Source organism: Bombina bombina, chromosome 1 (genome assembly GCF_027579735.1).
Source record: "Bombina bombina isolate aBomBom1 chromosome 1, aBomBom1.pri, whole genome shotgun sequence".
Classification (NCBI taxonomy): domain Eukaryota; kingdom Metazoa; phylum Chordata; class Amphibia; order Anura; family Bombinatoridae; genus Bombina; species Bombina bombina.
The window spans coordinates 598,844,525-598,868,096 of NC_069499.1; the positions used below are offsets into that span (position 1 = coordinate 598,844,525).

Genomic DNA, 23,572 nt, shown 5'->3' on the forward strand with positions numbered 1-23,572 from the left:
ACTAAAGAAGATGTCCCGCGCTGGATGAAGATGGAACCGCCTGGAAAAAACATAATTTATGCTTACCTGATAAATTCCTTTCTCCTGTAGTGTGATCAGTCCACGGGTCATCATTACTTCTGGGATATTAACTCCTCCCCAACAGGAAGTGCAAGAGGATCACCCAGCAGAGCTGCCATATAGCTCCTCCCCTCTACGTCACACCCAGTCATTCGACCAAGAACCAACGAGAAAGGAGAAACTAAAGGGTGCAGTGGTGACTGGAGTATAATTTAAAAATTTAGACCTGCCAAAAAAAACAGGGCGGGCCGTGGACTGATCACACTACAGGAGAAAGGAATTTATCAGGTAAGCATAAATTATGTTTTCTCCTGTTAAGTGTGATCAGTCCACGGGTCATCATTACTTCTGGGATACCAATACCAAAGCAAAAGTACACGGATGACGGGAGGGATAGGCAGGATCTTTATACAGAAGGAACCACTGCCTGAAGAACCTTTCTCCCAAAAATAGCCTCCGAAGAAGCAAAAGTGTCAAATTTGGAAAATTTGGAAAAAGTATGAAGCGAAGACCAAGTTGCAGCCTTGCAAATCTGTTCAACAGAGGCCTCATTCTTAAAGGCCCAAGTGGAAGCCACAGCTCTAGTGGAATGAGCTGTAATTCTTTCAGGAGGCTGCTGTCCAGCAGTCTCATAGGCTAAACGTATTATGCTACGAAGCCAAAAAGAGAGAGAGGTAGCCGAAGCTTTTTGACCTCTCCTCTGACCAGAGTAAACGACAAACAGTGAAGATGTTTGTCGAAAATCTTTAGTTGCCTGTAAATAAAATTTTAGGGCACGAACTACATCTAGATTGTGCAGAAGTCGTTCCTTCTTTGAGGAAGGATTAGGACACAAGGATGGAACAACAATCTCCTGATTGATATTCCTGTTAGTGACTACCTTAGGTAAGAACCCAGGTTTAGTACGCAGAACTACCTTATCCGAGTGAAAAATCAGATAAGGAGAATCACAATGTAAGGCTGATAACTCAGAGACTCTTCGAGCCGAGGAAATAGCCATTAAAAATAGAACTTTCCAAGATAACAATTTTATATCAACGGAATGAAGGGGTTCAAACGGAACGCCCTGTAAAACGTTAAGAACAAGGTTTAAACTCCATGGCGGAGCAACATTTTTAAACACAGGTTTAATCCTGGCCAAAGCCTGACAAAAAGCCTGGACGTCTGGAACTTCTGACAGACGTTTGTGTAACAAAATGGTCAGAGCTGAGATCTGTCCCTTTAAAGAACTAGCGGATAAGCCCTTTTCTAAACCCTCTTGTAGAAAAGACAATATCCTAGGAATCCTAACCTTACTCCAAGAGTAACCTTTGGATTCGCACCAATACAGGTATTTACGCCATATTTTATGATAAATCTTTCTGGTAACAGGCTTCCTAGCCTGTATCAGGGTATCAATTACTGACTCCGAGAATCCACGTTTTGATAAAATCAAGCGTTCAATCTCCAGGCAGTCAGCTTCAGAGAAATTAGATTTTGATGTTTGAAGGGACCCTGAATCAGAAGGTCCTGTCTCAGAGGCAGAGACCAAGGTGGACAGGATGACATGTCCACTAGATCTGCATACCAGGTCCTGCGAGGCCACGCAGGCGCTATTAGAATTACTGATGCTCTCTCCTGTTTGATTCTGGCGATCAATCGAGGAAGCATCGGAAAGGGTGGAAACACATAAGCTCTCCCGAAGGTCCAAGGTGCTGTCAAAGCATCTACTAGGGCCGCTCCCGGATCCCTGGATCTGGACCCGTAACGAGGAAGCTTGGCATTCTGTCGAGACGCCATGAGATCTATCTCTGGTTTGCCCCAACGTCGAAGTATTTGGGCAAAGACCTCCGGATGAAGTTCCCACTCCCCCGGATGAAAAGTCTGACGACTTAGGAAATCCGCCTCCCAGTTCTCCACTCCCGGAATGTGGATTGCTGAGAGATGGCAAGAGTGAGACTCTGCCCAACGAATTATCTTTGATACTTCCATCATCGCTAGGGAGCTTCTTGTTCCTCCTTGATGGTTGATGTAAGCTACAGTCGTGATGTTGTCCGACTGAAATCTGATGAACCCCCGAGTTGTTAACTGGGGCCAAGCCAGAAGGGCATTGAGAACTGCTCTCAATTCCAGAATGTTTATTGGCAGGAGACTCTCCTCCTGAGTCCATGATCCCTGAGCCTTCAGGGAATTCCAGACAGCGCCCCAACCTAACAGGCTGGCGTCTGTTGTTACAATTGTCCAATTTGGCCTGCTGAATGGCATCCCCTTGGACAGATGTGGCCGAGAAAGCCACCACAGAAGAGAATTTCTGGTCTCTTGATCCAGATTCAGAGTGGGGGACAAATCTGAGTAATCCCCATTCCACTGACTTAGCATGCATAATTGCAGCGGTCTGAGGTGTAGGCGTGCAAAGGGGACTATGTCCATTGCCGCTACCATTAAGCCGATCACCTCCATACATTGAGCCACTGACGGGTGTTGAATGGAATGAAGGACACGGCAGGCGTTTTGAAGTTTTGTTAACCTGTCTTCCGTCAGGTAAATCTTCATTTCTACAGAATCTATAAGAGTCCCCAAGAAGGGAACTGTTGTGAGTGGAACGAGAGAACTCTTCTTTTCGTTTACCTTCCACCCATGCGATCTTAGAAGTGCCAGTACTAACTCTGTATGAGACTTGGCAGTTTGAAAACTTGAAGCTTGAATCAGAATGTCGTCTAGGTATGGAGCTACCGAGATTCCTCGCGGTCTTAGCACCGCCAGAAGAGCCCCCAGAACCTTTGTGAAGATTCTTGGAGCCGTAGCCAACCCGAATGGAAGAGCTACAAACTGGTAATGCCTGTCTAGGAAGGCAAACCTTAGATACCGGAAATGATCTCTGTGAATCGGTATGTGAAGGTAAGCATCCTTTAAATCCACTGTGGTCATGTACTGACCCTTTTGGATCATGGGTAGGATTGTCCGAATAGTTTCCATTTTGAACGATGGAACTCTTAGGAATTTGTATAGGATCTTTAAATCCAAGATTGGTCTGAAGGTTCCTTCTTTCTTGGGAACCACAAACAGATTTGAGTAAGACCCCTGTCCGTGTTCCGACCACGGAACCGGGTGGATCACTCCCATTAGTAAAAGATCTTGTACACAGCGTAGAAACGCCTCTTTCTTTTTTTGGTTTGTTGACAACCTTGACAGATGGAATCTCCCTTTTGGGGGAGAGGATTTGAAGTCCAGAAGATATCCCTGAGATATGATCTCTAATGCCCAGGGATCCTGGACATCTCTTGCCCAAGCCTGGGCGAAGAGAGAAAGTCTGCCCCCCACTAGATCCGTTCCCGGATCGGGGGCCCTCAATTCATGCTGTCTTAGGGGCAGCAGCAGGTTTTCTGGCCTGCTTGCCCTTGTTCCAGGACTGGTTAGGTCTCCAGCCTTGTCTGTAGCGAGCAACAGCTCCTTCCTGTTTTGATGCAGAGGAAGTTGATGCTGCTCCTGTCTTGAAATTACAAAAGGAACGAAAATTAGACTGTCTAGCCTTGGGCTTGGCTCTGTCTTGAGGCAGGGCGTGGCCTTTACCTCCTGTAATGTCAGCGATAATTTCCTTCAAACCGGGCCCGAATAAGGTCTGCCCTTTGAAAGGTATGTTGAGTAACTTAGATTTAGAAGTAACAACAGCTGACCAGGATTTTAGCCACAGTGCTCTGCGTGCCTGAATGGCGAATCCGGAATTCTTAGCCGTAAGTTTAGTTAAATGTACAACGGCATCCGAAACAAATGAATTAGCTAGCTTAAGTGTTTTAAGCTTGTTTGAAATTTCCTCTATAGTTATTGAGTCAAGAGTCTCTTCCAGGGACTCGGACCAAAAGGCTGATGCGGCCGTGACAGACGCAATACATGCAAGAGGTTGCAATATAAAACCTTGTTGAACAAACATTTTCTTAAGGTAACCTTCTAATTTTTTATCCATTGGATCAGAAAAAGCACAGCTATCCTCCACCGGGATAGTGGTACGCTTAGCCAGCGTCAAAACCGCTCCCTCCACCTTAGGGATCGTCTGCCATAAGTCCCGTGTGGTGGCGTCTATTGGAAACATTTTTCTAAATACAGGAGGGGGGGAAAAGGGCACACCGGGCCTATCCCACTCCTTAGTAATTATCTCTGTAAGCCTCTTAGGTATAGGAAATACGTCAGTACTCGCCGGTACCGCATAGTATCTATCCAGCCTACATAATTTCTCTGGAATTGCAACGGTGTTACAATCATTCAGAGCCGCTAATACCTCCCCTAACAGTACGCGGAGGTTTTCAAGCTTAAACTTAAAATTAGAAATGTCTGAATCCACTCTAATGGGATCAGAACCGTCACCTGCAGATTGAAGCTCTCCGTCCTCATGTTCTGCATACTGTGACGCAGTATCTGACATGGCCCTATTATTATCAGCGCACTCTGTTCTCATCCCAGAGTGATCACGCTTCCCTCTAAGTTCTGGTAATTTAGACAAAACTTCAGTCATAACATTAGCCATGTCCTGCAATGTGATTTGTAATGGCCGCCCTGAAGTACTCGGCGTTACCATATCACGCACCTCCCGAGCGGGAGATGCAGGTACTGACACGTGAGGGGAGTTAGTCGGCATAACTTTCCTCTCGTTGTCTGGTGAAAGCTGTTCAATTTGTACAGATTGACTTTTATTTAAAGTAGCATCAATACAATTAGTACATAAATTTCTATTGGGCTCCACTTTGGCTTTAGCACATATAGCACAGAGATATTCCTCTGAGTCAGACATGTCTAACACACTAGCAAATAACCAGCAAACTTGGAAATACTTTTCAATTCACTTTTATATATAGTATGAAAAAAACGCACTGTGCCTTTAAGAAGCACAGAAAGATATGACAGTTGAGTACAATAAAACAAACTTTTTTCTCAGTAAAAATACAATTTTAGCAAAGGATTGCTCCCATTAGTAATGGATAACTAGCCCTTTAATAGCAGAAAAAAAGTACAGAATGTAACGTTTTTTATCACAGTCAAGCACAATCTCACAGGTCTGCTGTGAGTGATTACCTCCCTCAAAATAACTTTTGAAGACCCCTGAGCTCTGTAGAGACGAACCGGATCATGCAGGGAAGAAGAACAGACTTGTGACTGAATTTTTGATGCGTAGTAAAAGCGCCAAATTCAGCCCCTCCCCCTCACACACAACAGTGAGGGAGATCAGTAAACTGTCATAAATCAAACAAAATGCCCGCCAAGTGGATAAAACGAATGCCCAAATAAGTTTTCACCCAGTACCTCAGAAATATAAACGATTTCACATGCCAGCAAAAAACGTTTAACATCAATAAATGTATTTGTCATAAAAAGCCTGCTGCAAGCCGTTTTTACTGTAAAATAGGCTAAAGCTTTATGTAAACAGTATTATATCAGTGAAATGCCATTCCCCAGAATACTGAGGTGAAAATATACATACATGACAGCCTGATACCAGTTGCTACTACTGCATTTAAGGCTGAACTTACTTTATATAGGTATTTGCAGTATTTTCTAGTCAATTCCATTCTCAGAAAATAATATGCTGCTACATACCTCTTTGCAGGTGAACCTGCCCGCTGTCCCCTGATCTGAAGTTTACCTCACTCCTCAGATGGCCGAGAACAGCAACATGATCTTAACTACTCCGGTTAAAATCATACAGAAAAACTCAGGTAGACTCTTCTTCAAATTCTCCCTGAGAAGGAACAACACACTCCGGTGCTGTTTTAAAATAACAAACTTTTGATTGAAGTTATAAAAACTAAGTAAAATCACCACAGTCCTCTCACACATCCTATCTATTAGTTGGGTGCAAGAGAATGACTGGGTGTGACGTAGAGGGGAGGAGCTATATGGCAGCTCTGCTGGGTGATCCTCTTGCACTTCCTGTTGGGGAGGAGTTAATATCCCAGAAGTAATGATGACCTGTGGACTGATCACACTTAACAGGAGAAAGACCTTCACCGCTGTACTTCAGGAATGGTGAGTACCTATTTCGGGGTTAGTGTTAGTTTTTTTTTATATATTTTTGGGTGGGGTTTTTTTTAATTAGGGATTTTTTTTTAATTGGCACTAAAGAGCTGATTGCCCTTATAAGGGCAATGCCCATACAAATGCCCCTTTAGGGGCAATGGGTAGCTTAGGTTTTTTTACAGTTAAGTATTTTTTTTAATTTGGGGGGTTTGTTCGGTGGGGGGGGGGGGTGTTTACTGTTTGGGAGTACTTTATAATTTTTTTAATCTTAAAGGGACATGAAACTTTTTTCTTTCATGATTCACATAGAGAATACAATTTGAAACAACTTTCTAATTTATTTCTATTATCTAATTTGCTTAATTCTCTTGATATTCTTTTCTGAAAAGTATATCTAGATAGGCTCAATAGCCGCTGATTGGTTGTTGCACATAGATGCCTCGTATGATTGGCTCACCCATTTGCATTGATATTTATTTAACAAAGGATATCTAAAGAATGGAGCAAATTATATTATAGAAGTAAATTGGAATGTTGTTTAAAATTGTATTCTCTATCTGAATCATGAAAGAAAAAATGTGGGTTTAATGTCCTTTTAAAGAGATGATTAACTTAGGGCAATGCCCTACAAAAGGACCTTTTAAGGGCTATTGGTAGTTTATTGTTAGATTAGGGGGTGTTTTTATTTTGGGGTGGATTTTTTGTTTTTATAGAGGTATTAGATTAGGTTTAATTTTTATTATTTTGGATAATTTCGTTTATTATTTTATGTAATCTTAGATTATTTTATTTTTTGTAATTTTAGAGGTTTTTTTGTAATGTTAGTTTTTCTTTTTTTTCGTAGTGTTAGGATTTTTTAATTTCGTAATTTAGTTTTTTTTATTTTTAGTTTATTTTAGTTTTTTTAAAATAGTTATGTTAGGTTTAAAGTTTAATCGTAGTTTTTTTATTTATTTCACAGGTAAGTTTTTTTATTTATTTTAAGGTAGTTTAGGGGTTAATAGCTTTATTTTATTAGTAGCGATGTGGGGGGCCGTCATTTTAGGGGTTAATAGCTTTATTTTATTAGTAGCGATGTGGGGGTTGGGGGTTTATGGGTTAAAATGTTTATTTAGGTGTTAGCTATGCAGGGGGCGCCGGTTAAGGGGTTAATAGCTTTATTTAGTGTCGCAATGTCGGGGGGCGGTGGATTGGGGTATTTAGACTAGGGGTTTTTGTTAGGGTGTTAGGTTTTTATGTAACTTTCTTGTCCCCATAGACATCAATGGGAATTGCGTTATAGCGATCGTCATTCCGCAACCGCAAGCGTTAGTTTTTTTCTAACACTTTGTTTCCATTGATGTCTATAGGGGAAAACGTGCACAAGCACGTCAAGTCAGGACTTGGTTTGTGTGTGGTATGGAGCTTAACGCACCATACCGCACAACACAAGGTTTTTTGTAACTTGTAATGGCAGCGCTATGGAAAGTGTGGTACAGCTAAATTTTTTGTGTTATTTACGCACCTGGTTTAGCGCACAACTTGTAATCTTGCTCAATGTTAATATAAAAAGAACTTGTAACAAACTGCTTAAGAATAATCCTTCTTTATTGAGCTTCTTTACCGACAGCTGCCATTTTACATTCACAGACAGAGAAAACACTACAAACAGAACAAACTGACAACCCCTCCTGCACCGCACATGCTCAGTCTTAATAACCGCTGTAATAACACAGCAAGTTAACACATAACACTTGCAAACATAAATTATTGCTGTCTATATATTAATGTGTTTTAATACATAAACATGACAACAGTTGGCCCCCATATTGAATACATAGAAGCTCTCACTAAATGATTATTAATAAGATCTTTTGCAAGTTAGATCTAACATTATAAACACTTGGTCTACCTGATCTAACAAAGATCTATAAGGCTGAATCATTTTTTTTTTGTCCGAAATGTTGATTTTGGTGGGCTAGCCCCCTAATTTAATATATTGTATCTCTGTAATTATGTCAGATCTAACAAAACATCTGACTGATCATACCTGAACTAACAAATATCTATCAGATTACATAACTTTTTTTCAAACATTTTGTTAAGGGGGCTGATGACGGATTAGCCCCCCACTAAATAATTGTTAATACCGCTTCTTGTATGCAAGATCTAATGAAAACAACAATTGGTGTAGTCTGATCTAAAAAAAAAGATCTATCCAACTAAAATAGGTTTGCTTTCAAATTTTGATCAGGGGGGGGGTCTAGCCCCGCTGAATTGAAGGAATGACATGCATTACAATGTAATACTGAAAAAATATGTTTTTGAATGATTTATCTTTACGTCAGCATAGTTTTCAGGCCCTTGGTTATATGTAGAGCATGTTTCTATTGGCTGATTAACTCTTTTTTCCTTTATGCTTGATATCATCTGTGATCTTGAATAGATAAGCTTTATGTACTAACTTTAAAATCTACTAGTTTTATAAGTATGACAATTCGGATTTCTTTACCTATCTGTTATATCAATTGTGGACATTTTGTATAAAAAGCAATAAGATCTTATTCTAGAATGTTAGTGCTGGTGCAATGCTAAATACAGGGAGCGTATTGCTCTCCGCATTCAGCGATGTCTGTCGGACCTGATCCGCACTGTAGGATCAGGTCCGACAGACATATGATAAATAGGCCTCTATAAGACAACATTTAAAAAGTCAATACTAAGGCCTAGATTACAAATGGAGCACAACCGAAGCAGTGCAGGGTGTTATCCATATTGTGACCCTGTGCTAAGAATAGCTCACAATCTGATATTACAAGTGAATGGTAAAAAAAGATTTACCAGAGAAAGACATTTTTAGTGCACCCTTTACTTTCAATGTATAGTACAGAGTGGGCTAATATCTGTCATATTATAAGTAGTGAGCTATGTGTTGTACTAATAGCGCTAGAAAGTTTAGCACTCTTTGAGAAGTGTTAAGGCTGGAATATAGGCATAACAAATGTACAATATATTAAAATCAACTATTTCACACACACACATAGATTCATAGATAGATTAAGGGCTAAATTGCAAGAGTGCTAATTTATCACACGCCCGCAAACGGGCACATTTTATAAATAACCAGCCATTACAAGTGGTTGGTTATTGCTTCCGTGAGCTTGCGGTAGCAATTAGCGCTTATAAAATTAACCAGAGATCAGATCTCTGGTTAACTTTATAAATGTCCACCTAATGCACAGAAAATCAAGTGTAATATACTTTATTACAAAATAAAGCTTGTAGCATCTTTATTTTTTAATAAAATAACTGCAATAAGCAGTTATGAGGATTTAAAGTTAGCGAATGTGGGGTGTTAGAAAAAACGGCACTGAAAAGTGCCTTTACATTGCGGTCTATGGGAACTGTGTGTTCCCTGTAAATATATATGTATATGATTATATACATATATAATGTGATAGTGCACAAAAGGATAAATTAAAGTCCCAGATGTAACTGATATAGCTGTTAGGTTCGGAGTTTACCTCAGGAAAAGTAAAAAATGTATATAGTGAAGTCTTGTAAATAATTAACAGGTAAGAAAAATGTAAGAAGGTACTCACATACTCTAGACAGAGCTTCAAAATCAAGCTCTAGATATAAAGGCACACAGGAAGACTCCAAATGGAGACGTGGAAATAGATTCAAACTCCGAATGGAAACTCAGAAGTGGATAAACGTTAACAATTGTATTGATTAATAACAAGTGAAGTCACTAGGCAACATACATGAGAATGTACCAATGCAAAAACCACCGCAATTACAGACGTATAGTGACAATATCTGTTAGATGCCGTTATTTGGTTCAGTAGGACAAACTCCGCCAGTTTATTTACGTCACCATGTTCCAACGTACGTCTCGCCAAATGGCAGCTTGACTTTTTCAAATATCATTATATGAGGGATTTAGCACATCCACATCTATCCGACATCCAGATGTTAGCGCGCCCTAGACTTTCCTTAATTTGAACTTGTAATATGTGCAACAATAAAAAACTATTGTGTTAGTGCAAAATAGCTCTAAAAGTTTTGGTGCTCCACTTGTAATTTAGGCCTAAATATGTAAAGGCCCTTCATACTTTAGATTTAAAATACTAGCTATAACATTTGTGAGAATATACTGGTGGTGAAAACTGGATATGTTTTCAGTTTTTTTTGTCCTGAGTCCTTATTTGAAATGCACTCTGTGAAACCTGAGATTACTTAGCTAGTGAGCTGTGTGTTGATAAGATCCTTCTTATACTTTTCATGAGCCTTTAATAGATACTTTTAAATGTTTTCATCTTTAAGAAAACTTTTAGATTTACACATTCTATGTTTTGACAAAAGATCCCTCTTCTATCCCCATAAACTTTTTACCATGGCCACCATAATTACTTTGTTATTGTTAAGTCAAATCACTCCCATCATACTCCACCAGTATCTTACACTATACTCATTCAGTCACTGTGCTGTTCGACTCACTCACTCTGTATTCTAGTTGCTATCTGTATTTATATTCTTCTGGCCATTTATCCTTTTTCTCACCTGTTATAAAGCTCAATATCACAGCTTTCAACTTCTGTTTCCCATTCCAAAACACTACGGAAATTCTTCGATGTTAGAGAAGGGTGACCTGAGGATAGAACATTATAATATTATATAAAGCACATACAAATACCTTCTAATCCCTTATGTTTGATCTCTCTCTGTCTCTTCCAGTTTGTAGGCTGTACATTTTGTCTAGGTGTATGCTGTATTAGCATAGAGTTCAACTTTTTAGGGATGAATTTTAGGTATTAAAAACCCCCAAAATTTATGCTTACCTGATAAATTTATTTCCGGATATGGTGAGTCCATGGCTTGAGTAATTACTGTTGGGAATATCACTCCTGGCCAGCAGGAGGAGGCAAAGAGCACCACAGTTAAACTGCTAAGTATCACTCCATTTACCACAATTCCCAGTCATTCTACCGAAGGGAAATGGAGAAAAAGGAGTAACACAAGGTGTAGAGGTGCCTGAGGTTATAGTCAAAAGAACAACTGTCTTAAAATAAAGGGTGGGGCCATGGACTCACCATATCCAGAAATTTTTTTATCAGGTAAGCATAAATTTTGTTTTTCTTTCCTAAGATATGGTGTGTCCACGGCTTGAGTAATTACTGTTGGGAATGGGAACCAGTACCCAAGCTAGAGGACACGGATAAATAGGGAGGGACAAGACAGGCAGTCCTAAACAGAAGGCACCAGCACTTGAAGAACCTTTCTCCCAAAAGAAACCTCAGCTGAGGCGAAAGTATCAAATTTGTAAAATTTGGAAATATTATGTAGAGAAGAACAAGTTGCAGCCTTGCAAATTTGTTCCAGAGAAGCTTCATTTTTGAAAGCCCAAGAAGAGGAAACAGCTCTTGTGGAATGAGCCATAATTCTCTCAGGAGGCTGCTGTCCAACAGTCTCATAAGCTAAACAATTTATACTACGTAACCAAAAAGAAAGAGTAGTAGCAGTAGCTTTCTGACCTTTACGTTTCCCAGAGAAACAGACAAAGAGGGCAGGGGACTGGCGAAAATCCTTAGTCGCCTGTAAGTAAAATTTAAGAGCACGTACAACATCCAAATTGTGTAACAAACGTTCTTTGGAAGAAGAAGAAGGATTAGGACACAAAGAGGGAACAAAAATTTCCTAATTGATATTTCTATTAGAAACAACCTTAGGAATGAAACCTAACTTAGTAAGAAGAACTGCCTTATCAGCATGAAAAATAAGATAAGGGGAATCACACTGCAGAGCTGAGAGTTCCGAGACTCTTCGAGCAGAAGAGATAGCAACAAGAAACAAAACCTTCCAAGATAACAACTTAATGTCTATGTAATGCAACAGCTCAAACAGAGCCAGCTGTAAAACTTTAAGAACAAGGTTAAGACTCCAAGGAGGAGCAACAGACTTAAAGACAAGCCGGATTTTGACCACATCCGCCAAACGTTTATGTAGTAAAACTGATGAAGCAGAAATCTGACTCTTCAGGGTACTGACTGACAATCCCTTTTCCAGGCCTTCCTGAAGAAAAGATAAAATTCTAGGAATTCTAATTCTACTCCAAGAGTAGCCCTTGGATTCACGCCAATAAAGATATTTACGCCATATCTTATGGTAAATCTTTCTAGTAACAGGCTTGCAAGCCTAAAGCATGGACTCAATGACCGACTCAGAAAAACCACGCTTAGACAGAATTAAGCTTTCAGTCTCCAAGCAGTCAGCTTCAGAGAAACAAGATTTGGATGAAGGAAGGGGCCCTTAATCAGGAGGTCCTTCCCCAGAGGTAGTCTCCAAGGTGGGAGAGATGACATCTCCACTAGGTCTGTAAACAGGGCCGGTGCAAGCATTTTTGTCTACACAGGCAAAGGTGCATTTTGACACCCCCCCAAATCCACATCGCAACGCCATAAACCCCCCACCACCACAATACCACCGACCTCCCTGCCGTCCTCCACCTCCATACCAAGTACATTTTAATTGCGCTCCATAAAGCTAACTTATTTTTCTTTTACAGAATTTTTTTTGGTGGTTTTGTAAAGTGCATTTTAAAGTGAATTTGTACTAATGCAGATACATATACACAATAACATATACATAACACGTGTGCAGACACTCACACATATATACAGGCACACATGCACCCAGAAGCACAGACACCCACATTTGCACATATATACAGTCACCACATGCACACAGACACCCACATTTGCACATATATACAGGCACCACATGCACACAGACACCCACGTTTGCACATATATACAGGCACCACATGCACCCAGAGATAGACACTCACATTTGCACATACAGTATATACAGGCACCACATGCACCCTCATTTGCACATATATACAGTCACCACATGCCCCCAGAGTCACAGACACCCACATTTAAAGATATATACAGGCACCACATGCACCAGACACCCACATTTGCACATATATACAGGCACCACATGCTCCCAGAGGCACAGACACCCAAATTTGCACATATATACAGGCACCACATGCACCAGACACCCACATTTCCACATATATACAGGCGCCACATGCCCCCAGAGTCACAGACACCCACATTTGCATCACGTGATAGATTTATGTACTTTTGTACAGACCTTTTTTCTGACTCTGTAAAGAGGATTCGTTTCCCATTTTCCTACCTTTTATATACTACTAATAAAATATGAAGCGTTTTTAAGATTGAGGTTTCCTCTGGATTTTTTCTTCTTTTGCCTCTTGAAGATTTATGTACTATTGGTATTGTTATTAGATTATGGCATACAGAACAATAATGTTCCCTTTTATTTTACTATTATTAGGACAGGCTGGACAGCATTAAGATAAAGGTACATGTAGATGGGCAACAGTTTATGATTTAATCCTACCTTATTCCTGCAGTGAAGTAGTTAAGTGTGCTCCTGTAGTGATGAGGTCAGGACCAACAGAAAAAAACATCACTGAGGGGGAGGGGAGGAGTTCAGAGCAAGCTGAAAGGAGAGAAAAAAACTGCTGCTTCAACCTAGGAGGCTAATTTAACAAAGGTCTTGCGGACCTGATCCGACAGTGCGAATCAGGTCCGCAAGACCTCGCTGAATGCGGAGAGCAATACGCTCTCCGTATGCAGCATTGCACCAGCAGCTCACAAGAGCTGCTGGTGCAACGCCGCCCCCTGCAGACTCACGGCCAATGGGCCGCCAGCAGAGAGGTGTCAATCAACCCGATCGTACTCGATCGGGTTGAATTGAGGCGATTCCTGTCCGCCTCATCAGAGCAGGTGGACAGGGTTATGGAGCAGCAGTCTTTAGACCGCTGCTTCATAACTGCTGTTTCTGGCAAGTCTGAAGATTTGCCAGAAACACAGCCCTTCAAGCTCCATTCGGAGCTTGATAGATAGGCCTCTAGCTCTGAATAGCTGCCTTACTGCCTAATGTCTGGCTATCCTGCTGCAGCACCCATACAACTTGATCTACAGGAGCACTGCTGCTCCTGGAGTAAGCAGCTGCGTGTGCTGAGTGCTCTGCTGTTATGATTTCTCTCATCGCTTAGCCTGAGAAACTCCAGTGCTGGGATTAGTAGCCTGCACGTCAGTCACTCACCAGCTTCAGACTCACGTGCAGGTGAAGTATGTACTTGCAGCGCTTCTAGCGCAAGGACCACTGTCTAGCATTTGAAAATAAAAAAGTATATAATGTATAAAAAAACATACCTGTCACACAACCCTCTAGGCACCGGAGACTGAGGATCAGGAGGGAAGTAATAAAGTTAGCAACAGTAGCAGTAGGTTGATCAGTTTGAGCAGCTGCACAGTCTCTTCCTATCAGTGTCTGCAGCTCGGCTCCAGTAGTACTGTGCAGTAAGTCACAAGCCGGCTAAAGCCCCTGCTCTCGGCGCCCCCCTGAAGGGGGCGATCTAAGGCAGCTGCCTGAACTGCTTTGCACAAGCGCCGGCCCTGTCTGCAAACCAGATCCTGCGAGGCAACGCAGGGGCTATTAGAATCACTGATGCCCTCTCCTGTTTGATACAAGCAATGACTCGTGGAAGTAGAGCAAATAGAGGAAACAGGTATGCCAACCTGAAAACCCAAGGAACCGCCAGAGCATCTATCAGAATGGCCTGTGGATCTCTTGACCTTGAACCGTACCTTGGAAGCTTGGCGTTCTGACGGGACACCATCAGATCTAACTCTGGCACCCCACATTTAAGGACTAAGCTGGAAGACACCTCCCACTCCCCGGGAGGAAAAGTCTGTCTGCTCAGAAAATCCACTTCCCAGTTGTCTACTCCTGGAATGTGGCTGGCAGATAAACAACAAATGTGGATCTCTGCCCACTGAAGAATCAGAGTAACTACCTTCATGGCTAAGGAACTCCAAGTTCCTCCCTGGTGATTGATGTAAGCCACAGAGGTTATGTTGTCTGACTGGAACCTGATAAACTGGGCTGAGGACAACTGAAACCAAGCCAATAGAGCACTGTAAATCACCCTCAACTCCAATATGTTGATGAGAAAAGCAGACTCCTCCCGAGTCCAAAGGCCCTGAGCTTTTAATGAGTTCCAGACTGCTCCCCAGCCCAGCAGGCTGGCATCCGTGATCATGATCACCCAGAAAGGTGTCTGAAAGCATGTGCCCTGAGACAGATGTTCCTGAGAAATCCACCACGGGAGAGAATCACTTGACGACTGATCTAATGCTATTCTCTGAGATAGATCCACATGGTCACCATTCCATTGTCTGAGCATGCACAACTGGAGAGCTCTCAAGTAGAATCGAGCGAAAGGAATGATGTCCATGGAAGCCACCATCAGACCGATTACCTCCATACATTGAGCCACTGAAGGATGAAAAGTAGCCGAAGAGAGAGGCGAGAGGAAATTATTTTGTTTATCCTGACCTCTATCAGAAAAATCTTCAAAACAACAAAAAGTAATGGTGCGCATCCAACCACTTAAGTCCACTCTTTCATGGCATATTTGTATATGCTTCTGTCTGCCAAATATACTTACATAGCTTCTAATAAGATTGGGATAAACATCTCGCAATAATATTGGCTTATATTTGAGCTGCAAAAACAAATATACTTCTATCTGCTAAATATACTTACATAGTTCAAATAAAATTAGGATTATCATCTCGCAACAATATTGACTTATATTTATGCTGCAAAAATGTTTTTGCTGAAAAAATGCCTTTAAATGAAATGGGATCTTAGTCACACAATATGATCATATTCTGCTAAGCCAGTCACCACTTACAAGGTGTCCCATATTAGACTGGTCCTACACTAACCAGTTTCCACACTGCAGCAAGTCATGTCTACACAGTGTGAAGCTTTCTAGCTTATTAAGTATATTTATCTGGAACACACCTGGGCTGGGTGGCGTGCATTAACCAAAGGGGAGGGATTTGGTCAGCTCCCTATTTAAGAGATACAACAAAGGGTTTTTTTGGGTAAGCACATCACAAAAGGACTGTTTAATCTTAACACACATATTGTGGGAGTGCTACCAAAGTGACCAAAACAATTACAAAACAACAAAAAGTAATGGTGCACATCCAACCACTTAAGTCCACTCTTTCATGGCATATTTGTATATGCTTCTGTCTGCCAAATATACTTACATAGCTTCTAATAAGATTGGGATAAACATCTCGCAATAATATTGGCTTATATTTGAGCTGCAAAAACAAATATACTTCTATCTGCTAAATATACTTACATAGTTCAAATAAAATTGGGATTAACATCTCGCAACAATATTGACTTATATTTATGCTGCAAACATTTTTTTATGAAAAAATGCCTTTAAATGAAATGGGATCTTAGTCACACAATATGATCATATTCTGATAAGCCAGTCACCACTTACAAGGTGTCCCATATTAGACTGGTCCTACACTAACCAGTTTCCACACTGCAGCAAGTCATGTCTACACAGTGTGAAGCTTTCTAGCTTATTAAGTATATCTATCTGGAATACACCTGGGCTGGATGGCGTGCATTAACCAAAGGGGAGGGATTTGGTCAGCTCCCTATTTAAGAGATACAACAAAGGGTTTTTTTGGGTAAGCAAAAGGACTGTTTAATCTTAACACACATATTGTGGGAGTGCTACCAAAGTGACCAAAACAATTACAAAACAACAAAAAGTAATGGTGCACATCCAACCACTTAAGTCCACTCTTTCATGGCATATTTGTATATGCTTCTGTCTGCCAAAGATACTTACATAGCTTCTAATAAGATTGGGATAAACATCTCGCAATAATATTGGCTTATATTTGAGCTGCAAAAACAAATATACTTCTATCTGCTAAATATACTTACATAGTTCAAATAAAATTAGGATTATCATCTCGCAACAATATTGACTTATATTTATGCTGCAAAAATGTTTTTGCTGAAAAAATGCCTTTAAATGAAATGGGATCTTAGTCACACAATATGATCATATTCTGCTAAGCCAGTCACCACTTACAAGGTGTCCCATATTAGACTGGTCCTACACTAACCAGTTTCCACACTGCAGCAAGTCATGTCTACACAGTGTGAAGCTTTCTAGCTTATTAAGTATATTTATCTGGAACACACCTGGGCTGGGTGGCGTGCATTAACCAAAGGGGAGGGATTTGGTCAGCTCCCTATTTAAGAGATACAACAAAGGGTTTTTTTGGGTAAGCACACCACAAAAGGACTGTTTAATCTTAACACACATATTGTGGGAGTGCTACCAAAGTGACCAAAACAATTACAAAACAACAAAAAGTAATGGTGCACATCCAACCACTTAAGTCCACTCTTTCATGGCATATTTGTATATGCTTCTGTCTGCCAAATATACTTACATAGCTTCTAATAAGATTGGGATAAACATCTCGCAATAATATTGGCTTATATTTGAGCTGCAAAAACAAATATACTTCTATCTGCTAAATATACTTACATAGTTCAAATAAAATTGGGATTAACATCTCGCAACAATATTGACTTATATTTATGCTGCAAACATTTTTTTATGAAAAAATGCCTTTAAATGAAATGGGATCTTAGTCACACAATATGATCATATTCTGATAAGCCAGTCACCACTTACAAGGTGTCCCATATTAGACTGGTCCTACACTAACCAGTTTCCACACTGCAGCAAGTCATGTCTACACAGTGTGAAGCTTTCTAGCTTATTAAGTATATCTATCTGGAATACACCTGGGCTGGATGGCGTGCATTAACCAAAGGGGAGGGATTTGGTCAGCTCCCTATTTAAGAGATACAACAAAGGGTTTTTTTGGGTAAGCAAAAGGACTGTTTAATCTTAACACACATATTGTGGGAGTGCTACCAAAGTGACCAAAACAATTACAAAACAACAAAAAGTAATGGTGCACATCCAACCACTTAAGTCCACTCTTTCATGGCATATTTGTATATGCTTCTGTCTGCCAAATATACTTACATAGCTTCTAATAAGATTGGGATAAGCATCTCGCAATAATATTGGCTTATATTTGAGCTGCAAAAACAAATATACTTCTATCTGCTAAATATACTTACATAGTTCAAATAAAATTGGGATTAACATCTCGCAACAATATTGACTTATATTTATGCTGCAAAAATGTTTTTGCTGAAAAAATGCCTTTAAATGAAATGGGATCTTAGTCACACAATATGATCATATTCTGCTAAGCCAGTCACCACTTACAAGGTGTCCCATATTAGACTGGTCCTACACTAACCAGTTTCCACACTGCAGCAAGTCATGTCTACACAGTGACAACAAATGTGGATCTCTGCCCACTGAAGAATCAGAGTAACTACCTTCATGGCTAAGGAACTCCAAGTTCCTCCCTGGTGATTGATGTAAGCCACAGAGGTTATGTTGTCTGACTGGAACCTGATAAACTGGGCTGAGGACAACTGAAACCAAGCCAACAGAGCATTGTAAATCACCCTCAACTCTAATATGTTGATGGGAAAAGCAGACTCCTCCCGAGTCCAAAGGCCCTGAGCTTTTAATGAGTTCCAGACTGCTCCCCAGCCCAGCAGGCTGGCATCCGTGATCATGATCACCCAGAAAGGTGTCTGAAAGCATGTGCCCTGAGACAGATGTTCCTGAGAAATCCACCACGGGAGAGAATCACTTGACGACTGATCTAATGCTATTCTCTGAGATAGATCCACATGGTCACCATTCCATTGTCTGAGCATGCACAACTGGAGAGCTCTCAAGTAGAATCGAGCGAAAGGAATGATGTCCATGGAAGCCACCATCAGACCGATTACCTCCATACATTGAGCCACTGAAGGATGAAAAGTAGCCGAAGAGAGAGGCGAGAGGAAATTATTTTTTTTATCCTGACCTCTATCAGAAAAATCTTCAAAACAACAAAAAGTAATGGTGCGCATCCAACCACTTAAGTCCACTCTTTCATGGCATATTTGTATATGCTTCTGTCTGCCAAATATACTTACATAGCTTCTAATAAGATTGGGATAAACATCTCGCAATAATATTGGCTTATATTTGAGCTGCAAAAACAAATATACTTCTATCTGCTAAATATACTTACATAGTTCAAATAAAATTAGGATTATCATCTCGCAACAATATTGACTTATATTTATGCTGCAAAAATGTTTTTGCTGAAAAAATGCCTTTAAATGAAATGGGATCTTAGTCACACAATATGATCATATTCTGCTAAGCCAGTCACCACTTACAAGGTGTCCCATATTAGACTGGTCCTACACTAACCAGTTTCCACACTGCAGCAAGTCATGTCTACACAGTGTGAAGCTTTCTAGCTTATTAAGTATATTTATCTGGAACACACCTGGGCTGGGTGGCGTGCATTAACCAAAGGGGAGGGATTTGGTCAGCTCCCTATTTAAGAGATACAACAAAGGGTTTTTTTTGGGTAAGCACACCACAAAAGGACTGTTTAATCTTAACACACATATTGTGGGAGTGCTACCAAAGTGACCAAAACAATTACAAAACAACAAAAAGTAATGGTGCACATCCAACCACTTAAGTCCACTCTTTCATGGCATATTTGTATATGCTTCTGTCTGCCAAATATACTTACATAGCTTCTAATAAGATTGGGATAAACATCTCGCAATAATATTGGCTTATATTTGAGCTGCAAAAACAAATATACTTCTATCTGCTAAATATACTTACATAGTTCAAATAAAATTGGGATTAACATCTCGCAACAATATTGACTTATATTTATGCTGCAAACATTTTTTTATGAAAAAATGCCTTTAAATGAAATGGGATCTTAGTCACACAATATGATCATATTCTGATAAGCCAGTCACCACTTACAAGGTGTCCCATATTAGACTGGTCCTACACTAACCAGTTTCCACACTGCAGCAAGTCATGTCTACACAGTGTGAAGCTTTCTAGCTTATTAAGTATATCTATCTGGAATACACCTGGGCTGGATGGCGTGCATTAACCAAAGGGGAGGGATTTGGTCAGCTCCCTATTTAAGAGATACAACAAAGGGTTTTTTTGGGTAAGCAAAAGGACTGTTTAATCTTAACACACATATTGTGGGAGTGCTACCAAAGTGACCAAAACAATTACAAAACAACAAAAAGTAATGGTGCACATCCAACCACTTAAGTCCACTCTTTCATGGCATATTTGTATATGCTTCTGTCTGCCAAATATACTTACATAGCTTCTAATAAGATTGGGATAAACATCTCGCAATAATATTGGCTTATATTTGAGCTGCAAAAACAAATATACTTCTATCTGCTAAATATACTTACATAGTTCAAATAAAATTAGGATTATCATCTCGCAACAATATTGACTTATATTTATGCTGCAAAAATGTTTTTGCTGAAAAAATGCCTTTAAATGAAATGGGATCTTAGTCACACAATATGATCATATTCTGCTAAGCCAGTCACCACTTACAAGGTGTCCCATATTAGACTGGTCCTACACTAACCAGTTTCCACACTGCAGCAAGTCATGTCTACACAGTGTGAAGCTTTCTAGCTTATTAAGTATATTTATCTGGAACACACCTGGGCTGGGTGGCGTGCATTAACCAAAGGGGAGGGATTTGGTCAGCTCCCTATTTAAGAGATACAACAAAGGGTTTTTTTGGGTAAGCACACCACAAAAGGACTGTTTAATCTTAACACACATATTGTGGGAGTGCTACCAAAGTGACCAAAACAATTACAAAACAACAAAAAGTAATGGTGCACATCCAACCACTTAAGTCCACTCTTTCATGGCATATTTGTATATGCTTCTGTCTGCCAAATATACTTACATAGCTTCTAATAAGATTGGGATAAACATCTCGCAATAATATTGGCTTATATTTGAGCTGCAAAAACAAATATACTTCTATCTGCTAAATATACTTACATAGTTCAAATAAAATTGGGATTAACATCTCGCAACAATATTGACTTATATTTATGCTGCAAACATTTTTTTATGAAAAAATGCCTTTAAATGAAATGGGATCTTAGTCACACAATATGATCATATTCTGATAAGCCAGTCACCACTTACAAGGTGTCCCATATTAGACTGGTCCTACACTAACCAGTTTCCACACTGCAGCAAGTCATGTCTACACAGTGTGAAGCTTTCTAGCTTATTAAGTATATCTATCTGGAATACACCTGGGCTGGATGGCGTGCATTAACCAAAGGGGAGGGATTTGGTCAGCTCCCTATTTAAGAGATACAACAAAGGGTTTTTTTGGGTAAGCAAAAGGACTGTTTAATCTTAACACACATATTGTGGGAGTGCTACCAAAGTGACCAAAACAATTACAAAACAACAAAAAGTAATGGTGCACATCCAACCACTTAAGTCCACTCTTTCATGGCATATTTGTATATGCTTCTGTCTGCCAAATATACTTACATAGCTTCTAATAAGATTGGGATAAGCATCTCGCAATAATATTGGCTTATATTTGAGCTGCAAAAACAAATATACTTCTATCTGCTAAATATACTTACATAGTTCAAATAAAATTGGGATTAACATCTCGCAACAATATTGACTTATATTTATGCTGCAAAAATGTTTTTGCTGAAAAAATGCCTTTAAATGAAATGGGATCTTAGTCACACAATATGATCATATTCTGCTAAGCCAGTCACCACTTACAAGGTGTCCCATATTAGACTGGTCCTACACTAACCAGTTTCCACACTGCAGCAAGTCATGTCTACACAGTGACAACAAATGTGGATCTCTGCCCACTGAAGAATCAGAGTAACTACCTTCATGGCTAAGGAACTCCAAGTTCCTCCCTGGTGATTGATGTAAGCCACAGAGGTTATGTTGTCTGACTGGAACCTGATAAACTGGGCTGAGGACAACTGAAACCAAGCCAACAGAGCATTGTAAATCACCCTCAACTCTAATATGTTGATGGGAAAAGCAGACTCCTCCCGAGTCCAAAGGCCCTGAGCTTTTAATGAGTTCCAGACTGCTCCCCAGCCCAGCAGGCTGGCATCCGTGATCATGATCACCCAGAAAGGTGTCTGAAAGCATGTGCCCTGAGACAGATGTTCCTGAGAAATCCACCATGGGAGAGAATCACTTGACGACTGATCTAACGCTATTCTCTGAGATAGCTCCACATGGTCACCATTCCATTGTCTGAGCATGCACAACTGGAGAGCTCTCAAATAGAATCAAGCAAAAGGAATGATGTCCATGGAAGCCACCATCAGACCGATTACCTCTATACATTGAGCCACTGAAGGATGAACAGTAGCCGAAGAGAGAGGCAAGAGGAAATGATTTTGTTTATCCTGACCTCTGTCAGAAAAATCTTCATCAATAGAGAATCTATTATGGCCCCTAAGAACACTACTATTGTAGCAGGGGAAAAGGAGCTTTTTTTCCAGATTCACATTCCATCCTTGGGAATGAAGAAAAGACAACAGTATCTCTGTGTGAGATTTTGCTTGTTGAGAAGATGGCGCCTGAACCAATATGTCATCCAGGTAGGGTGCTACAGCAATTCCACGAGAACGGATCACTGCCAAAAGAGCCCCCAGAACCTTTGAAAAAATTCTGGGAGCCGTGGCTAGACCAAATGGAAGGGCCAAAAACTGGAAATGTTTGTCCAGAAAGGCAAATCTGAGGAATCTGTGATGGTCCCTGTGAATAGGAACATGAATATACACATCCTTTAGGTCTATGGTTGTCATGAACTGACCCTCTTGTACAAAAGGAAGAATGGAGCATATAGTCTCCATCTTAAAGGATGGAACTTTGAGAAACTTGTTTAGACACTTCAAGTCTAGTTCCCTCATTTTTGGGAACCACAAATAGGTTGGAGTAGAATCAGAGACCCTGTTCCTGCATTGGAACTGGAACTATCACTCCCAGGGAGGAAAAATGTTGTTTTCCTTTTAAAGAATGCCTCTCTCTTTATCTGGTCTGCAGATAATCTTGAGAGAAGGAATCCGCCTCTGGGAGGAAAAATCTTGAATTCCAATTTGTAACCCTGGGATACTATGCCCACAGTCCAGGGATCTGGGACATCTCGTATCCAGGTTTGAGAAAACTGAGAAAGTCTGCCCCCCCCCACGTGATCCGATCCCGGATCGGGGGGAAACCCTTCATGCTAAATTGGAATCAGCTGTGGGTTTCTTTGATTGTTTCCCCTTGTTCCAAGACTGATTGGGTTTCCAAGAAGACTTGGATTGTTCCTGTTTGGAACAAGAAGGGGAAGGCTTTCCTCTGAAGTTACGAAAGGAACGAAAATTACTCTGACGTCCTTTAGGCCTATTCTTCTTATCTTGAGGTAGAAAAGACCCTTTTCCACCCGTAATATCAGATATATTTTGCCCTTGTAAGGAATCGCCAGAAGCTTGACTTTAGAGGAAATGTCCGCAGACCAGGATTTCAACCATTTAGCTCCTAGTCTAACAACCTGTAAAATGGCATCTGCAATAAAGGAATTGGCCAACATAAGAG

The 23,572-nt window shown here is 40.4% G+C and overlaps 1 protein-coding gene across 2 annotated transcripts in view; it reads right to left on the reverse strand.

The window, feature by feature from the left end:
• LOC128645719 (uncharacterized) overlaps nt 1-23,572 on the reverse strand; it is an 84,026-nt gene that overhangs the window by 45,926 nt on the left and 14,528 nt on the right. For both annotated transcript variants that reach the window (XM_053698926.1, XM_053698927.1), the window contains exon 3: nt 10,591-10,678. In XM_053698926.1, coding sequence (XP_053554901.1) covers nt 10,591-10,678 — 88 coding nt within the window. The remainder of the gene's footprint in view (nt 1-10,590; nt 10,679-23,572) is intronic.